This window comes from Gasterosteus aculeatus, chromosome 1 (assembly GCF_964276395.1).
Source record: "Gasterosteus aculeatus chromosome 1, fGasAcu3.hap1.1, whole genome shotgun sequence".
Taxonomy (NCBI): domain Eukaryota; kingdom Metazoa; phylum Chordata; class Actinopteri; order Perciformes; family Gasterosteidae; genus Gasterosteus; species Gasterosteus aculeatus.
The window spans coordinates 5,248,843-5,267,543 of record NC_135688.1 but is presented as its reverse complement, the minus strand read 5'-3'; the positions used below and the strand labels follow the sequence as shown (position 1 = coordinate 5,267,543).

The following is an 18,701-nucleotide window of genomic DNA, read 5'->3' as shown; positions in this document are numbered from 1 at the left end:
CCGTGCAGGCGGACCCCGCCTCAAGTGCAGCGAGATGCTGAAACACGTGATGGACGTCTTGCAGAATTCATACAGCTGTTCCGCCTATGGAGAAGATTATAGCAGCCTCTTGGTAAAGGACATCCTCTCCGTCCGCAAGTACTGGTGTGACATCCTTCCGCAGCAGTGGCACAGTCAGTGGGAAATCCATTCTACTGATGTCTGATACTGTAATACAAACTTTGACTGATCGGTTTACTGAATCTCTTTCGTTTCAATTTGTGACCCTCAGATCTTTTGAACTTGTACTGCGAATTTTTTAACGCTTCGTCCAAGTCCATCAACCGCGTTCTGGTGAGCCGAGTGATCCGCACGCTGGTGCAGGGCTGCTGCATGCAGACGGACGGATTCAACGACGCCCTGTTCGCCTTCTTCTCTAAAGCCCTTCTGAACGCCAGGCGAGGGCTTTTATTGAATCCGCGTTTCAAATTGGCCATTTTGCCTACGTCTTAAAAAAAATCCTATTTTGAACATAATGTACAGCAACTAGCTGAATGAATGGTCCCTTGTTGTCCTGTGACGCCTCCCCCTCACCCCCCTTTAGGCAGGAGAAGCACCTGGCTGTTTTGGAGCACCTGGTCTCGGCGCTCAACAGCTTCTTGAGATCCGCGGCCATGAACTGTCGCATGAGGGTGTGTCGCCTCGGCGAGGAGCTCCTGCCACCACTGCTGTATGTCTGGGCAGATATGAGGCCCAGCTCGGCTCTCAAAGAGGAGATTGTGGACTTCTTTAACCTGCAGATTTGTGTCCACCACCCGAAAGGAGCCAAGACACAAGACACCGGTAGAGCAAAAGTTTTTCCTAAAACCGACTTTAGTTTCTTGCGGTGGTGACACGTTATGTTGTCCTTGTGTGGAATATAAAAAAAAAAAACGGTATGACCCTTGAACTAACAAGCGTTAACTATGTGCCACCTCTCTCATATTTTAGGTGCTTACGCTGAGGACTGGACCAGGTGGCGGAGTCTGCTGTGCAACCTGTATGACGCCTTGATCAGGGAAATCAGCCATATAGGCAGCAGGGGGAAGTACGTCACTGGGACACGACACATAGCTGTCAAAGACAATCTCACTGAGCTCACGGCTGACATCTGTCATCAGGTAACACGGACGGACGGATGCTCAAGCATGCAGACAGAAAAGCACAATTTGTTCCTAACGCGTTTGTACGACTTGAAATAGCGAATCGAGCTGATTGTGTTGTGTTTCCTGCACGAAGCTGTTCAGCGACGACCATGACACCCATATCGTGGAGGTGACCCAGGCCTCCTTCAGAGCCACTCAGCTGGGGAGTCCCACCCACGGCTCGGCCAGCAAGCGCCGGCGCATCGAACTGGGCTGGGAGGTCCTGCGGGAGCATCTGCAGCCTCAGCTGAATGACTTTGATGTCATACCATGGTATGAAAAAATCCCACGACCATTAATATAAGAATGTTCTTATTTGACATATTTTCTCCTGCCAGGCTACAGATCACCGCAGTGCTCGCCTCCAAGTACCCGTCCATGGTACCCGGCCAGGAGCTGGTCCCGCTGCTGTCGGCGCTGTACCAGCTCCTGGCCGAGCAGCGGAGGGGGGAGAGGGGGCCGTACGTGCTGCGAAGTCTGAGGGAGCTGGCCCGGTGCCATTCCTGCCACCCGGACAGGGCCCGTGTCCACGGCGCCGAGCTGGCCCGGCTGTGGGGTCGGGTGTGGGCGCTGGCAGTGCGGGGGGTCAGCTCGCCTCAGACCGAGGCGCTCAGCCTGGACCTGCTGAGGTCTGTTGTCCACGGAGGACTCATCAATATGGACCGAGAGTTCTGGAAGCTCTTCTGCGGATCAGCATGTAAACCGTCCCAGTGAGTCTTCGCCGTTCCCCAACATGTGTCAACACCGTGTACTTGTTAATATTGAAAATGTGTGGTAATGATAAATGTGTGTTGCTTTTAGTAGCCCCTTGTTTCTCTTTATCCACAGGGGCGCTGCTCTCTGCCTGGCCGAGGCCCTGCTGAACTGTCCTCCCCCTAAAAGTATCATCTCACGCTCGGCGAGGGACTACGGGGGGGTCACGGAGGGTTCTGCAGCACACGACCTGAAGGAGACCCTAATAGCCTGGCTGCTGATGAGCGATCAGAGCGAAGAGCTGGAGGAAAGCTCCAGACCTCACCCCATCATCTGCAGGTCGGTGCTCTGAGGGCTGTGGGTTCATTGGACTTTGACTGTAGGTACATTCATCGTGGTCCAGCACTCGCTTATTTAGGGACGTGAGTATGTTTACTCGTGAGTACCCTGTGCTGCATTTGCAGAATTGAAAAGAAATAAGCTCTAACACAGATTAGGCTGTTTTTTCTTGTATTTGTTTTTAGTGTTTGAGATGGATCCATCCAATTAAAAAAAGAAAAGTTGTGTAAATGTTTGCTTCCTTTTGGTCTTTGCAGAGACTTCCCTTACAACCTAATAGCGACTCTCCTGGTGTCCCTGACCTTGAAAGACACGAGAACGGGCCTGAAGCGTCTGCTGGGTAGTGACGGAGTAGAAAGGTGAGGAAAAGGACTTTACAGACACGGTGACAAACCTTTGCCCTGCACAACCAATGCAGCGTTTTACGGCAGAAGAAATTCAGCTTTCGACTTTTTATTTTTATTTTTAAGTGCCTTCTCTCAAGAAAAAACAACACCCAAAGCCAAAGACAACCTGGAGGAGATTGAGAGGCTCTACTTGCAGTTCAGCTTCAACACGCTGGCCTCTCCTACGGCCGTCGCCGGCGAGTCAGCGGCAGCGGCTCGGACTGACGGGCGATTCGCTGCCGTCCTCTTCCTCAGGAACAAGTTGGAGCAGTCGCTGCTTTGCGTGGCCGACAACCTGCTCAACTGCTACTCTCCCGATGTGAGTGGAGGTTAATGCTTGTGTGTTCGTCAAGAGCGACGACTGGTATTAATTCTTTATTCTGATTTTCCCCCCCCACTCTGCACACAGTCTCACTCCACGCCGCCAGAGTGTCTGGTGCGCTGTTTCACGCTGCTAACCGGGGTGTTGGCGGGTCACGTGTCCGCTGGGTTTCTGACGGAGGAGGAGGCCTGCCGCTCGCCACTCTACACTAAAGCCAAGGTATCAATCGGATGCGTCGCGAGAGGATTAACCACCCCGTGCCGCTTAAGAATCAAAAACGCCGCGTCAAAACACGGAAGAATTTCAGGTCGTTGGTCTGTGTTTCGGTTCCCAGGCGCTGGCCCAAGACTTCAGCGGCTTTGTCTCTAGCGTGAGAGTGAAGATGACTGAGGAAGGAACCATGAGCACACTGAGATCTGTCATCACGCTCTGCACACAGTCGGCCAGCAGGAAAAACAAGGTGACAGAAGTCTGCATTAAGGGCTGTGCAATATACCTCCCGTCTGTGTCACGTTGACATGGCCCTGCGCTGGCCTCCATCATGAACAACAATGCCGACGCTGTGCAGATAATTCACCAGCTCATGCCCGCTCAATCAAGAAAGCGCTTTCTCTGGAGTACGTCTTTTGTCCTTTCCTCTGCAGGACAGCGTTGGTCCCGTCTCCTCCCGTCTGTTCATGATGATTCTGCCGGCCAGTCTCCTCGGCGAGCTGGCTGACATCTGCAAACTGTTGGTACGTGACAAATATTTAGCACGTGGCATCTTCAAGATGATTGTGAAACACCGACGCGCTGAAATAATCTCACCACCTCGTCCCCACAGTTAAGCGACGTTTCCAAGAGGGTCAGCTTCGTGGACGAAGACGACCATATGGACGATGACCTGGACGTGACCAGAACTCAACAAGGAGACGACATTGACCTGTTCGACGAGGGCGAGACCAGCAACGGCGATGGGAGTCACAGAGCGAAGGGCGACAACAGTGAGGCTTCCTGTGGGCCAGGTGAGGGAGGTGGGGGGTCCCTTCTGCAAAATGTCCGTGTGGGATTAGAAGGAGTTTCTATTGAAACTATTGAGGCTCTGGAAAAAAAAGTGAAGCAAAACAGTTAAGAGGTTAACTGTTGAAACAAATCTGACCTCCGTCAGGTGCAAAAAGTCTGCTTGCAGACGAACATCTGGCCCAGCAGGACGTGGCTCTCCTCGCCGTCCTGGAGCTCCTGTGCGCGTGCGGCTCCGTGCGGCTCGTCCCCGGCCTGCTCTTCAAACCACAGGAGGTGCGGCGCAGGCTGCTGCTGCTGCTGGAGCAGATGGACTTCAGCAAAGCCCTGCACCTGAACATGGTGGGTGGCACACGCTGCGCAGGTCTCTGGGTCGCAGTGGAGGTGGTGTTTTTGAACATTCGTATCTGCTTCCCCGCCAGTATCTCGTCCTGTTGAAGAAGCTTCCCGCCGAGGACTCGCTCTCGCCGGAGGAATTTGATTCCCTGCTCCGTCCTTTGGCGTAAGACAATGATTCTGCCACACAGAATGATGTCCTGTCTTCTTTTTAGGATAAATCCGTTTAGCAAAGTCAGGTTGGTGTTCTTTTTATATGCTACTGTTCTGTCCACAGGGACCTGTGTTCTTTGCACCGTCAGGACCAAGAGGTCTGTACAGCTGTTCTGCTCGGTTTGTTGCCCTCCATCGCCAGCCTCAGGAACACCCACCACACTTCGGAGGAGATGAAACATGTTCAGGGATCTCTGCTACAAGTGGTGTCTGCATTCTGGTAAGCAGCGTATTTTTACAGCCTGATGACAGATGAACAGAGTCAGTCTGTGAGAGGTTGTGTCTTAAAGGGGATCCTCTGTCTGTGGCAATGAGAAGGAGGATCAAGCGTAAAATCTGCCTCAGGAAAACGTTTTACTTTCATTACGTGCTGCAGCTGCCCTCACAACGTGTGCACGGTGTGTTGCACGCAACACAACTTCAACGGGCCCATATATCCATATATACAGTGAAGCTGTCCGTGGCCATGCACACTTCATTTGGCAAACACTAACTCTTTTTATGACAGCATAAGTATTGGAACGCACCCCTTCTGATACTAACTCCATCTTTGTAATGTGTTTCAGTTTCCTGGGTCAAACGGGGAAAGGCATGACTGCTGTGCGAGCCGCCTTGGTGAGATGTCTGGTGGCTTTGCTGGAGGTGAGCAGAGGGGAAGTGTGTGTGTGTGTGTGTGTGTGTGTGTGTGTGTGTGTGTGTGTGTGTGTGTGTCATCGGCCAGTGTGTTGTCTGAGCAAAAGCCCCTTTCTATATTTTATGTGCCAACGAATTCTCCTTTTTCTCCCCTGTGCCAGGCTGACCCTTGTTGTAGTTGGGCAGTCTTAAGCATCAGAGGGGCCGAGAGTGCGGAAGATCGGCCCGTGTCCGTCATCCTTCCTTCTCACCTCGCAGACGCCCACCACCAAGTCCGCATGCTGGTAGCCATGTCAGTGGAGAGGTACGCTTCGGGCCAATGTTTCAGGACACCGTTCAGTGAAAAGACGTACAGCGCGGCGTAGACGGCACTTCCTAAAGCGTAGATGTCTCGTGCGTCTCTAGGTTGTTTCTGGAGACGAGAGCGGAGCTTCCAGACAGGAGGAACATGCTGCCGCTTAAACAACAGCAGGCGGCTTTCGAGAGCATTTACCTGAAGGCTCAGGAAGGAATGAAGCCTCCCGTAAGATCATTAGGAATAGTTTATTAAGGTCCCCTTCACCCCCGCCCCGTCCTCCTCTGTTTGACTTTCTTCATGCTTCTTGTGTCCGTGTGATCACACACAGAGAAGCAGCTCAGCCGAAGACCAGCAGGACGAGTCGTTCAACCGCAAAGCCACGCTGTTGAAGACCTTGTCTGTTGTGCTGCGTTGTAGCCCGGTCTGCGAAAAACAGGCTCTGTTTGCCCTCTTCCAGTCCTACAAAGAGAACAACATAGAGGAACATCTCATCAAAAAGGTAAGTGTCGAGGGATCAAAATCCCAAATGCAGTTTTTAAAATGAGAATTTATCCAACTGAGTCAATGAAGCCTCGTCCAGATCGTTTCAACTATTGAATGTTACTTTGATACTTGAGCTTATCTTTCTTTATGCATCACAGTCGAACGACTCAAAGCCCTTTTTAAAAAAAAACGCAGAAACCGCTGAGTCAGCGGAAGCATTTCTGTCCTTTGGTCACAGATGCTGGGCAGCGTTTCCAGAGCGCTGGGCTACCGGAGTGTGAAGACATTCGTCAGTTCCCACCTGTACTACCTGGTAGCCGAGTGGCTGGCGCAGAGACAGTCCGACGACCGCTACACTCTCGGATCTTTCCCGTACACCCTCCTGGACCACGACACGGTCAAAGACTTCTATCAGTGAGGAACTTCTGTCATGTATTTCAATTTAAGTCGCTGTCATTTTCCAAAAAACGACGATCAAATCCAACGTACCTGTTGTCTTGTGTCCCCTTGAAGCTCTTCCTACCAGGTGTTAATCCCCCACCTGGTCTTCCTGGATGACTTTGAGCAGGTGAAGTCTATCGGCAGGTATCTCGACAAGGACTGGAAAGTGTTGCTGGCCGACTGTTTCCCAAAGATCATGGTCAACATCCTGCCGTACTTTGCCTTGTCGGGCCAGGATGTGCATGTCGCGCAGCGGAAAGACAAGGCCCACAAAGTGTACGACCTGCTCAAAGACGACAACTGTCTGGGCAAACCGGTAAACACACACACACGCAGCTTCTATAATTTGCTTGAATCGTCACAGGGATTCGCTTCTAAAAGCCGACAGTAAACATGTGCCTTTTTAAAACCGATCCCACCACAGTGTTCAGTGCGAGGTACATCTCAAGTGCAGAGGCGCGGCGTCCGTAATGTGTCATCTTATTTCCAGTGGGCCTTTGCACAGTTGCCTCGTGTGTGTTACACTTGTGTCAAATTGTTTGTGACGTGTCCGCAGCAAATTGACACGCTGATCCGCAGCAACCTGGCGGACATAGTGGTTGAACTGCTGATGACTCTGTACGAAGGAAGTGGAGCCGACGGGAACGGAGGAGACCTGAAGCGCTTCACAGGGTGATAGTTGTTTGAATTCACCGTGCTTCCCTCATGTTTTATGTGTTTGTTCATCTGGTTTTCCTGTTACTCACCCTGGATGTTAGTAGAAGTTGTTTCTCAACGCATGTGTTTAACTGTGCTCAGGGAACTGGACCCCATACCGAACCCGCCATACTTCAGCTCTAATGTCATTAAAGCCACGCTGGAATACCTCAGCAAGTGCAACAGTGCAAACCACAAGACTTTGGTAGCCATTCTGTCAAAAACTCCAGTAAGTCGTGCGAGCAAACCCTCACGTGGTTTCGCCAACCGACATTGTTTTACTCAAGAAGAGTTTTGGGGAGCTAGTCAGTCTGTTTTTTTTTTTTTTGTGCTGTAGATTTCCATCCAGAGGATTCTGCTGGCGGTGTGTGAAAGAGCAGCGGAGACGACCAACAGCTATGAACGTCATCGCATCCTGCTCATGTATCACCTGTTCGTCAACCTGCTGCTCGTGGAGGTGAAGGACGGCCTCGGAGGAGCCTGGGCCTTCGTCCTCAGGGACATCATCTACACACTCGTTCACCATCTGAACAGCAGGTCCGGCGGCACACAAAGCATCGACCGCATCGCGCACAATGTCGTCTTCCCGGGCAAAGTCCAACCAGATTCTTTTTTCCCCCACATCCTCAGACGAGCTCAATGCGATGAGGTTTCTACCCGGAGCCTCTCTCTGTGCTGCGACCTGTTGACCTCCGTGTGCCGGGCAGCGCTGGAGTTCTGTGACGGCGCTCTGGACGGCCACCTGCAAGTCATCGTCGGGACTCTAACCGCTCAGGCCAAGAGCCGGCCCGCCGTCTCAGGGCAGGTGAGCGGCCGGGAGTCGATGCACGAGAGTTTTCCTCTTTTGCAAGTTCGCAGATTAGATAAACGGCCACATGCAGCGATGATACACGGTGTCATGTGAACATTTGGGCTCTTGTTTAAGCGTTTTGCATCCAGTCAAATGCATTTATACGTGATGTTTTCTAGAAACACATTTTTCACTTGTCACATTCTACCTAGCATTGTCGCTCCTCTCTGGCTCCACTAGGTGAACAGTCTGTTAAGGTTTCTCGTGATAGAAAATCAAGAGAAGTTAAAAGAAGCCATCAGCCGGCTGGAGCCTTTTCCTGACCTCCCTGAATTCCGAGAGCTGCGCTCTGTACAGCGCAGGCTCAAATGTAACACTGCGATCTTCACTCTGAGACAGGTAATCGCCTCACTGAGATCCACGTGTTTGTGTCACGTACACCAGTCGTTGTGGATGCACACGCAGCCCCGACTGCTCCATGACTCGCAGGGTGGAAAATGTCATGGTCATCAATGAAAATGACAAAATAGACAATTTAAAATTCCACCGCTGACCTTCGTCCTCCGTGTTTCTCTTTCACAGGAGATTGACCACTTCCTGTCAGTGACGTCCTGTGACTCCTTACCTCTGACCAGACTGGAGGGGCTGAAGGAGCTGACCAGGCAGCTGCATGACAACAAGCACCAGATCCGGGAGCTGCTGAAAGAGTGCCATGGTACGAGGCTGAAGCTGGTTATGCATAATAACGCGTTTTTGCCACGTCAAACGTCTCGTGAACCTGTCCTCTCGCTCGTCTCTGCCCCTCCTGTAGCCGAACCCTCCGACAGCGTGCTGGTGAGGCTGGTTCTCGGTCTGCTGCAGCTCTGTAAGCTGGCAGCCAACCACCCGGAAGGAGCCGACATTCTTGGTATGGAGTCAAATAAGTCCCACGGCTTTGGTGTGTGTCTGTGCTGCGGTTCCAGCCTTGTCGGGACACATTCGTTCGTTTTTACACAAGCGCAAACCCAAATCATGTTCCTGCAGAGGCAGCGGGCAGCTGTCTGGGGGAACTGGGCCCCGTGGACCTCTCCACCATCGCTCTTCTTCACGGCCGAGACCCCCTGTATAAAAAGGACGCGTCCCGCTTCAACTCCACAGAGTCCCATTGCCTCTACGTCGTCCTGAACTGCATGAACGACGCACTCACTCAACAGCGGTACGCGGAACCTTGATCTCAGAAGTCAACCCCTTTTGTCGCACGCGACTGTGGTGCAGGGAGAGACTTCTGTCGTTTTTTTTTAACCGTGTTCTGTGCTGCGATTGTTCGCCAGTATCGAGGTGAGGCAGGCGGCCGCTCTGTGCGTGAAGAGCATCCTCGCCACTCGGTCCGGAGTCGATTTCTGGGAGCAACACAAAGACAGCAGAGACCCCCTGCTGGCCTACCTCAACCCCTTTAGAAAGGCCAAGGAGAAGGTGGGTTAAGTTTAACATGTATACCAATGAATACAAAAAATAACTCGACAAACGGCTGAACTCGAACGCATCTCCCTCACTTGTACGAATGGGATTTCAGTTATGCACATTTAGCATCTGCGTCCGCTGACTTTCCTCAAACAGGCGGCAGTTCTGACCGCTGAGGCGAGTCTGCAGGCCAAGGAGAAGCTGGTGAGTCAGCAGCTTTGGATTCCCCGGGCAGGCGGCCACAAGGCCTGGCTGAAGGCCCTGTGCACCGCCCTGCTCGACAGCGAAGGGGTCCGGAGTGAAGCGCTGCTGCTGTCCCGACCGCTGTGCCTGGTGAGCACACAGACGTCAGCTGAAGAACGTGGTTCCTTGCGCTTAAAGTATCTGAGAGTTGGTGTGTTTGTGCCGCGGTTTAGAGTCGTAGCTTTGGCCGTGCCTTATTTCCTCCATGCGTCTCCAGGTGCGCGCGGACTGCTGCCAGAGGCTGCTGCCGCTCATCATCCACTCCATCCTCCTGGAAGACAGTAACGGCTTGTGGAGGGAGACGCTCTCCTCCCGCATCCGGGACTTCTTCAGCTTTTGTTGCAGAAGCGCTCAGGCCGCCAGTCGCTCCGCCACGCCGCTCAGCTCTGACTCCGGTAAGGAACAAAGAGCATATCTGTGTTTTCTGCACGCTCACACTCAGGAGTCCGCACGCTGTTGGATGTGTTTTGATTCCGATGTGTTCTTCTTTTCCAGAGTCAGAAGCTGCCAGTCCTGGCCTGTACGACAAGAACTCTCTGCGCACGATGCTCGCCGTTATCGACTATCTGAGGCACCAACAGAGACCTCTGGAAGCTGGAAGGTCTGCACTGCTATTCTAATAGAACATGCGTTGGGTGTTCTGGGACTGAAATGAGCAGCGTGTGCTTCTTCCAGCTCCTCCTTTGGCACGGTGAGTGACTCAAACTTCTGGCTGGAGCTGAACTACCTGGAGGTGGCCAAAGCGGCGCAGTCCTGCTCGGCACATTTCACCGCTCTGCTGTACACCGAGATCTATGTGGATAAGATCAAAGCCGACCTGGAGGAGAGTCGGCGGTATGCGGCTTTTAAACAACGTGTTGACGACATTTAAATATCGAATGATACATTGGTTTTCTAATATAAACGACAACGAGCATCCGGATGAACTGAATGTACGGAACATTTAGACAGTTTTATCCAATTTTCCCTTTATTTTTTCGATGCATTTTCCGATGTGCAGAACCAAGTCCAGAGCAACACGTAAGATCAATTTTGAAGAGAACAGCCAGAACTTCACCATCTCCAGCCTCACTGAGAAGAGCATGGAAGACACCAATATCAGTCTGCAGGTCAGTGTCAAGTGCAAAGCAGTTGCTCATACATATTTATTCCAGCTGTGTTTCTACAAAATTACCCTTTAAAGCAGTTAAAGTTAGAATTTTTATTTCTCAACGGGAGTCCAGGTTAATGACCAAAATTTCCCAAACTGGTGACAAATGCACGTAACTCATATCGTAAATCAATACCGTGTGAATGTAAAATAGTATGCGATCCATATGAAGTCATTCTGTCTTGAGTTCCAGAGGACTTATTCTCCCTCTCTTATGCAGGAGCTGCTGATTGAGGTGTATCGCAGCATCGGAGAGCCTGATAGTCTGTACGGCTGCGGCGGAGAGACCACTACGAGTCCGCTGACAAGGTAATCAATAAATAGATCAATGAGACCTGCATCCCTTCCAAATGATCCCCTTTTCCCCGCGGTGTTACAAAGGTCTTATGTCCCACACCTTTGTCTAGGATTCGAACCTACGAGCACGAGGCCATGTGGGGGAAGGCGCTGACCTCATACAACCTCCACACTACTCTGCCCGAGGTCACTCGTCAAGTGGGAATTGTGGAGGTAAAATGACGAAGGCAATGCTTTTTATTTGCCGCCCGTAAAAGGCCGCCGCTTGAGTCGCAATGTTGGTACCGACAGGGCCTGCAGAACTTTGGTCTGAGCAACATCCTCACCACCTACATGAGGGGTCTGGAGAGTGAAGGGGTGGAGTGGGGGGCCGAGCTGAGAGAGCTCCGCTTCCAGGCCGCATGGAGGAACACGCAGTGGGACTGTGAGCTGTCAGAGAGGTGAGGCGAAGGAGGGGGGGTGGTGGGCGCACACACACACACACACACAACTCTCACCCTCAGAGAAGCCGAAGCAATCTCTGTCTTAATAGCTTTTTTTCTAATTTGCTGTACCAGGAGTGAGAAATCCAAACCCGGCTTCCACGAGTCAGTGTTTAGTTCCCTGCATGCGCTGAGGGACAAAGAGTTCTCCGTATTCGACGAAACTCTGAAACAGGCCAGGTATGATTTTAATAAGAAGTTTGAACTCACAATTTAGTTGTGATTAGCCCCCTTCTATATATACGTGCCCATGTGTTTCCACAGGGGTGCAGATGTGGCGGAGCTGTGCAGAGGAAGCCTGGAGGCCGTGTCTTCTCTGTACCCGTCTCTCAGGAACCTGCAGAGCATCAGGGAGCTGGAGAGTGCCAAACAGCTCTTTGCTAAGTGAGCAGGAAGGAGTCTTGAGGCTTTATGTGTGTCCTGTTCGCCGCCACGTCGGGTTGGGAGGACGTAAGTGTCCCTTTGTCTGCTCGAACCGTTCCTTACAACGCGTACTGTACTTTCCACACCAGGCCCTTCTCCGATGTGACTCTGAGGGAGGTTTGCAGAGAGTGGCGACAGCACTCCGAGCTGCTCGCCGACAGCGACTTCGCTCTGGTGGAGCCCATCCTGGCCCTCCGCACCGTGGCCCACCAGACCCTGCTAGCCAGGGGGGGAGACCCCGACCACATCCAGTACGTCAGCTCTGTGCTCAGTGACCACCTCATGGAGCTCTGCCGGCTGGCTCGAAATGCTGGGAATACACAGGTATTGAGTGTGAGTGTGAGTGTGTGTGTGTGTGTGTGTGTTTGTGTTGATTGAACTACTTAATACTAACAGGATTGCGATACCTGTCCAGCTCGCAGAGCAGGCCGTCTTCCAGATGAAGCAGAATGGTGGTGGAGGGTCCTGGGCGTCATCCCCTGTGTTGTCATGGCAGCTGGAAGAGGCCCAGGTGTTCTGGGCAAAAGGGGAGCAGGGGCTGGCCCTGGGGCTGCTGAGACAGATGGTACACCGGCTCGAGGAGAAGGTCGGCCCTAAACGCCCCGTTGAACAGCAAAACAAAAAGAATATTGATATTTAGACCGTTATTAATAATAAACGTGGAACATCCTTAAATGTTACGCTGTCCACTGAGATTGTTTGAGGAATTGGTGAATATCCTCATCTTCATCGTGGCGCATCATGTGAATTAGTTGAAATCTCAGATGTTGAGAGACATTGAACTGGTTCGGTTCGGTGTTTTCGTTGGCCAGGTGGACATGAATCCCGCCCTGGTCCCGGTTTACACAGAGAGCCTGCGGCTGTGTGGCAGCTGGCTGGCTGAGACCTGCCTGGAAAATCCCGGAGTAATACTGAAGAACTACCTGGAGAGGGTAAGAGGAAGCGAAAGAAAAACTGCCCAGTTCTACAAACGAGCCTCGTAGTGTGACTTGTGTACAATGATGTGTGCCCCGACACACAGGAATAAGAGAGTACTCCCAAATGCGTTAATGTAGCAACTTAACGTTATATACATATTAATTAATTTGCTTCTATGCATTGCCATGTGACTTTGTAGTTATATTAAATGTCATTTAGCTAACGCTTTTATCCAAAGTAGTGGTGTTGTAGAGGTCGAGAAGCTGTGCCACGCCGCCTGCATCGCTCTGGCTTATATGGCCGCCATGACACATGATGTTCCTTGTGCTTTTTGAGTCTTTTTGTATTGCACCGCCTTGCTTTGGACAGAACCGCTGTAAAAGTGTCTCCTGTGCTGTGCTGTCAGGCGGTGGAGGTGATCGAGGAGGCATCAGGAGTTCGGGACTCCAGGCTGCAGAGTCAGCGGACGGAGGCCTTCTTGTCTCTGGCGCGCTTCTCCGACGCTCAGTACCAGAGCATCGGCAAATACATGAACTCCTCCGAGTTTGAGAACAAGCAGGCGCTGCTGGAGAGGGCCAAAGAAGAAGTGGACCTGATGAGGAAGCGTGAAGTGACTTCCAACAGGTGTGTGTGCTCTCTTCATTACTTATTTTAAACGTTTTTAAATCAGAAGATCTGGGTTTTCTTGTTACATCGGCGAGGCCCACCACATTTTCAAGGTTACGTGAAAGAATGGAAAGCAATTGGGAGACTAGACGGATCAATAAAAGGGCGGTCTCTCCATCTGACCTTCACAGGTACACAACGAAGGTGATGAGAGAGCTGGCGCTGGACCAGAAGTCCCTCTCCGACCGGCAGACCGACAGACAGCGCTTCCTCCTCAAAGCTGTGGAGAATTACATCCGGTGTCTGGAGGGAGGGGAGCACGACACCTGGGTGTTTCGCCTGGCTTCGCTGTGGCTGGAGAACGCCGGCGTCAAGGTCGTCAACGACATGATGAAGGTCCGTGGGGCGCACTCGGGGTCGCGGAGCGTTGCATTTGGACGGACGCTCGGTGCTTCACACTTCACTCATTTTGTGATCCAGACAGGGGTGGAGCGGATCCCTTCCTACAAGTTTCTGCCTCTCATGTATCAGCTGGCCGCTCGCATGGGAACCAAGATGGCAACTGGCGTTACCGAGGATACCGGGTTCCATGATGTCCTCCGCAAAGTAATGCAACTTTTTTTCTATTTATCAATGATGACGTCATCGAAGTGCAAAAGTAGTGCAAGACCGTTCTCCTTTCCTTCAAGTACAACACCTAGATCCAACATAGTTCTCTCTCCTCACAGCTGATCTGCAGAGCGTCTCGGGAGCACCCTCATCACACGCTCTTCATCATCCTCGCCCTGGTGAACGCCAACAAGGACGAGAACTTTGGCAAGAGCCGACTGTCTAAGAGCGCTCCGCGGCAGGGTTCGCCGCTTGACCTCGTGAGACTTTCATTAGATCATTTTTCCCTCTATCATGTGAAAATAAAATAAACAAGATGAGTTGTATGAAGAAGAAAAAAAGCTATTCATCATGTTTTTAGGGCTCGTAGTTTTTTTTTTTTTTTTTTTTTTTTGAAAATGTCTGGAAACACCATCGGTTCCGTTTCCTTATTGTGGTGCAGGAGCGCTCCAATGTGGCCCTGAGGATCATCGGCGAGCTCCGGAAAGAGAGAGGCGAGATGATCCGAGGGGTCGAGAAGCTGTGCGACGCCTACATCGCTCTGGCTTATATGGACGCCAGCAAGCACAAGGCGGAGAAGAGTGAGTCCTCCGAGCACAGCGACGCACACAAGCAGCGATTTAGGGGAAGCTGTCCCATTCCAACATTCATTCCATTTTTGTAACTATTTCGGAATTGGCTTTTAGTTTGCCATTTCTGTTTTGACATTGGCTCGGTTTTTCTCACTTCTTATTGTGTGTGTTACATATTATTAGTCATCCTTTCTTTTCTTTCCATTACAGAGCCTATTCCCATCCCTGCTGATCAGCCCATCACCCAAATCAAAAACCTGCATGAGGTTGCCATCCCAACAATGGAGATCAAGGTCAAACGTCACCAACCATTATGTTTAATATTTTATTTTTTTATGTGATGTAATTCCTGAAGACAGTCAAATATTTATGGATTTAGCAAGTTCCTATTACTAAGGCATGATGGGATTGATTTGATTAAATAAGATTAACCGGCTGGATTTCTTTTGCTGATAGTCTGGTTGAGAGTCACTTTTTAAAACGGATCTCGTGCTCTAAAAAAAGAAGAATTTCATGTGCACCTGAAACAAGACGTGTGATGTTAGACGACAGTACAGAACTCATCACTCCACGTTTAATAAAGGAGACATTTAGGAAAGTATATTTAAACAAGTGGGTTGTGTCATAACAAGTGTTGTTTCATTTCAAACTAGGTGGATCAGTCTTGTTGCTATGACGACCTGGTGACCATCAGGTCCTTCGTGCCACAGTACCGCCTGGTTGGAGGAGTCAACCTGCCCAAAATCATCGACTGCGTCGGCTCTGACGGGACGACCAGGAGACAACTGGTCAAGGTCGGTGTGAGGAGAGTTACACTACCACGAGTCGGCTGTGTGCGTGTTGCCGACTACACAAATCCCTGCCGTTTGAAGCTGAAGCTGCCGCCATGTGTGATTAAAGTCTGAACAGCCTTCACGGGGAACCTGATCACTTTTAACTCCAGTTATTTTCCATGACATTATATATGTTTTCATGTGTAATGATTAATCTGGTTTTGCACCAGGACAAACACAACGTTTGTTGTATTACTCTCACACCTTTTGTAACGAGGACATTGTGTGGGAGCTCGTGTTTGTGGTTACACTTGTCAGACACTTAAAGGCTAATAATTCACCTCTTGGACGCTTGGGAGAGTCATTGTGGCCGGAGCAGTCTTTGTCCGATCTTTACCTCAGTAAATCCTGCTTTTCCATCAAAGAGACTTTGTTCATTGTTCATGTCACTCAGAGAGAAATGTGTAATAATTCCATATCACATTGCCGAGTTTCTCTCCAGCCTTTCTTGTGTTTTTGAAGACCCAAGTGTTGACAGAAGGATTCCTTAGTTACCGTCGCCAAGCACAAAGCTGAGCGGGGGCTCTCCGTGCGGAGGACCATGGCCTCCAGTGACCTTTGCCCTCTCCTTGTGAACAGGGTCAGGACGACCTGCGGCAGGACGCTGTGATGCAGCAGGTCTTCAGCATGTGCTCCATGCTGCTGCAGCGCAACGCCGACACCCGCAAGAGGAAGCTCAACATCCGACGCTACAAGGTGATGCTCGTCGAGGCCTTTCTTTATCGCTCTGTCCTGTATTCGAAAGACCTGCTCACCACCTCCTTTCTTCTTCCTCCCAGGTGGTGCCGTTCTCGCAGCGTAGCGGCGTGTTGGAGTGGTGTTCGGGCACGGTGCCTATTGGAGAGTTTCTAGTGGACACCAACAAAGGAGCCCACAAACGCTTCAGACCCAAGGACCTGACCAACTTGGCCTGCCGCAAAAGGATGATGGTACTGCTCGGAGTATAGTCACCGCCTACGGCGCGGTTTGTCTCACATGAACCACAGATGTCCCAGTTGGCTGATCGTCTTTTTCCTAATCTGTGTGTGTGTGTGTGTGTGTGTGTGTGTGTGTGTGTGTGTGTGTGTGTGTGTGTGTGTGAACGTGCGTCTGCAGGAGTGCCAGTCGTTCGATGAGAAGCTCCGGGGCTTCGGCGAGGTGTGCAAGAACTTCCGGCCGGTCTTCAGGTATTTCTGCATGGAGCGATTCCTGGACCCCGCGGTGTGGATGGAGAAGCGTCTGGCTTACACCCGCAGCGTGGCCACCTCTTCTATAGGTACATACAGTCCCCCGGGGCTCCATAACAGGTCGTCTTCAAAGGCGCCGTGCTATAAATAGTTATGTAACATATACGGACGGAACAAATCAATACTGTTAGTGACTGGTTTGATTATGACCAACAATGGTGGAGAGACTCCCTCACGGATTTGTGTGTCCACAGTTGGCTACATCGTCGGCCTGGGGGACAGACACATCAATAACATTCTGGTTGATGAGCAGACTGCTGAGCTGGTGCACATCGACTTGGGTGAGAATCACTGCGTACTGCGCCTGCTGAAATTCATGCAAAGAGAAGCCGCCTTGTGTGTCAGATGTGGACTGATTGCCATGAGATGGACACGGCTTTACTCTGGAAACCTTTAAATCGTAGAGTCGAACTTGGGAATAAATGTAACATACACACCAACACCTCTCTCTCTCTCTCTCTCTTATTGCTGTTGGTGTTCAGGTGTGGCCTTTGAGCAGGGGAAGATCCTCCCCACCCCCGAGACTGTCCCCTTCAGACTGTCTAGAGACATTGTGGACGGGATGGGCATCACTGGAGTGGAGGGGGTTTTCAGGAGGTGAGGGAGAAGGTCATCCTTCTTCTGATATCACCAAACATTAATTTAGGGAGTTTAATTTGTCATAAAACCTTTAGCGGATGAACACCACAACACTCGACATTGCTCCTGACTACTTTCCAAAACAATTTTTAAAAACCTTTTAAAGACAGTTTGGTTAGTGGTGCCTTCAAGGACACTCTGATGAAATCAAATCATTTTTTTCCGGTTTAGATGTTGTGAGAAGACATTGGAGGTGATGAGGAGCTCTCAAGAAGCTCTGCTGACTATTGTCGAGGTAAGATCACTGGACACGCACACACTCTCAAATCACGTGCCACTTCTTTGTCGTCTTTTCAAGTATTGTGTGTGTGTGTGCGCGCGCGCGCTTGTGTTAATGTGCTGCACAGGTGCTGCTGTATGACCCTTTGTTTGACTGGACCATGAACCCGCTGAAGGCCTTCTACCTGCAGCACGACGAGCAGCAGGAGCTCAACGCTACTCTGGGCTCCACCATGGGGGGCGTTGACATGGACAGCCACCGTAAACCCAGGTGCCGCAGCGCGTGACGACAACTCTTTTAGAACGTTTCCATTCCGACTGCTTTCCCCCTCAAGTCTCGTTTTCGAGGCCTCTGCCTCACCGTCTCACCGCCGTGTGCTCTTCCTCCCGCAGCGACAGTCAAAGCTTTAACAAAGTGGCGGAGCGGGTGCTGCTGAGGCTGCAGGAGAAGCTGAAGGGGGTGGAGGAGGGAACGGTGCTCACCGTGGGGGGGCAGGTCAACCTGCTCATCCAACAAGCCATGGACCCCAAAAACCTCAGCAGACTCTTCGCGGGCTGGCAGGCCTGGGTGTAGACCGGAGAGGCGGGGAGACGGTCGCAGGTTGACTGTGAGACGGACGTTGTCTTTGCTTCATCTGGTCATCTGGATTGCGACAGATGTTCCCCCGCGAAAGATGATGCCCTGCGTGTTTATTATTAAAGGATAAATATCCCCGCATAGCTTTTGTCTTCAGAAGTTATTTTTTTACTGTACAACAGCATTTCAATTTGGAAGATTTCATGCACTGATTCTTGCAAAACAAACCATATAATCACCTTTTTTATTGCAAATTGTGAGGGTAATTAAAAAGAGAGCAGTGAATTGTATCGCTGTAATGAGGGAAGGGAGGAAAGGTCAGTCTGATATTTAAAATGGATTTATTTGTTTTTTAGCCCGTGCGATATGAATGTTGTCATATTTTTGTTGCTCTCCACCATGACCACAGGCCTCATGAATGTATGATGACGCTGCTCCAGGAGGAGTTTGTTTCGGCTGACTCGTTTGCCAATTCAGTTCTTTTACTATTAAATTACTGAATATTATGTGCTGTAAAGCTTAAAGACTACATTTAATGCATTCAGAAATGTACGATATGTTTGCAGTGTACTTTGTATTATGAACATTTTATGTAAAAAAAAAAAAAAAGTTTAAAAAAAAACATAAAAAGATGCCATCTGTATCACTGAATAATAAACTGAATGACATCAAAAA

General features: G+C 50.7%; 1 protein-coding gene across 2 annotated transcripts in view; it reads left to right on the top strand.

Moving 5' to 3' along the window:
• atm (ATM serine/threonine kinase) overlaps positions 1–18,701 on the top strand; it is a 20,016-nt gene extending 1,315 nt beyond the window's left edge. Inside the window, exons 5-63 of one of the 2 annotated variants that reach the window (XM_040176915.2) lie at positions 9–173; positions 272–437; positions 584–822; positions 970–1,139; positions 1,258–1,436; positions 1,502–1,873; positions 1,992–2,195; positions 2,453–2,554; positions 2,666–2,900; positions 2,991–3,122; positions 3,238–3,363; positions 3,548–3,637; positions 3,727–3,907; positions 4,051–4,244; positions 4,325–4,404; positions 4,516–4,671; positions 5,018–5,093; positions 5,246–5,388; positions 5,490–5,607; positions 5,711–5,881; positions 6,104–6,279; positions 6,379–6,622; positions 6,863–6,978; positions 7,105–7,231; positions 7,340–7,539; positions 7,633–7,807; positions 8,033–8,191; positions 8,375–8,507; positions 8,604–8,699; positions 8,816–8,987; positions 9,103–9,244; positions 9,389–9,565; positions 9,693–9,870; positions 9,971–10,076; positions 10,151–10,309; positions 10,476–10,584; positions 10,846–10,934; positions 11,033–11,135; positions 11,214–11,362; positions 11,480–11,584; positions 11,669–11,788; positions 11,917–12,151; positions 12,243–12,413; positions 12,640–12,759; positions 13,152–13,369; positions 13,543–13,747; positions 13,832–13,957; positions 14,080–14,220; positions 14,403–14,541; positions 14,743–14,825; positions 15,186–15,326; positions 15,945–16,061; positions 16,145–16,294; positions 16,461–16,620; positions 16,786–16,872; positions 17,074–17,188; positions 17,402–17,465; positions 17,578–17,720; positions 17,843–18,701. In XM_040176915.2, coding sequence (XP_040032849.2) covers positions 9–173; positions 272–437; positions 584–822; positions 970–1,139; positions 1,258–1,436; positions 1,502–1,873; positions 1,992–2,195; positions 2,453–2,554; positions 2,666–2,900; positions 2,991–3,122; positions 3,238–3,363; positions 3,548–3,637; positions 3,727–3,907; positions 4,051–4,244; positions 4,325–4,404; positions 4,516–4,671; positions 5,018–5,093; positions 5,246–5,388; positions 5,490–5,607; positions 5,711–5,881; positions 6,104–6,279; positions 6,379–6,622; positions 6,863–6,978; positions 7,105–7,231; positions 7,340–7,539; positions 7,633–7,807; positions 8,033–8,191; positions 8,375–8,507; positions 8,604–8,699; positions 8,816–8,987; positions 9,103–9,244; positions 9,389–9,565; positions 9,693–9,870; positions 9,971–10,076; positions 10,151–10,309; positions 10,476–10,584; positions 10,846–10,934; positions 11,033–11,135; positions 11,214–11,362; positions 11,480–11,584; positions 11,669–11,788; positions 11,917–12,151; positions 12,243–12,413; positions 12,640–12,759; positions 13,152–13,369; positions 13,543–13,747; positions 13,832–13,957; positions 14,080–14,220; positions 14,403–14,541; positions 14,743–14,825; positions 15,186–15,326; positions 15,945–16,061; positions 16,145–16,294; positions 16,461–16,620; positions 16,786–16,872; positions 17,074–17,188; positions 17,402–17,465; positions 17,578–17,720; positions 17,843–18,023 — 8,930 coding nt within the window. In that variant the 3' untranslated portion in view covers positions 18,024–18,701. Of the gene's footprint in view, positions 1–8; positions 174–271; positions 438–583; positions 823–969; positions 1,140–1,257; positions 1,437–1,501; positions 1,874–1,991; positions 2,196–2,452; positions 2,555–2,665; positions 2,901–2,990; positions 3,123–3,237; positions 3,364–3,547; positions 3,638–3,726; positions 3,908–4,050; positions 4,245–4,324; positions 4,405–4,515; positions 4,672–5,017; positions 5,094–5,245; positions 5,389–5,489; positions 5,608–5,710; positions 5,882–6,103; positions 6,280–6,378; positions 6,623–6,862; positions 6,979–7,104; positions 7,232–7,339; positions 7,540–7,632; positions 7,808–8,032; positions 8,192–8,374; positions 8,508–8,603; positions 8,700–8,815; positions 8,988–9,102; positions 9,245–9,388; positions 9,566–9,692; positions 9,871–9,970; positions 10,077–10,150; positions 10,310–10,475; positions 10,585–10,845; positions 10,935–11,032; positions 11,136–11,213; positions 11,363–11,479; positions 11,585–11,668; positions 11,789–11,916; positions 12,152–12,242; positions 12,414–12,639; positions 12,760–13,151; positions 13,370–13,542; positions 13,748–13,831; positions 13,958–14,079; positions 14,221–14,402; positions 14,542–14,742; positions 14,826–15,185; positions 15,327–15,944; positions 16,062–16,144; positions 16,295–16,460; positions 16,621–16,785; positions 16,873–17,073; positions 17,189–17,401; positions 17,466–17,577; positions 17,721–17,842 lie in introns of those variants that run through there. The other variant, XM_078109047.1, reaches the window with a different exon arrangement.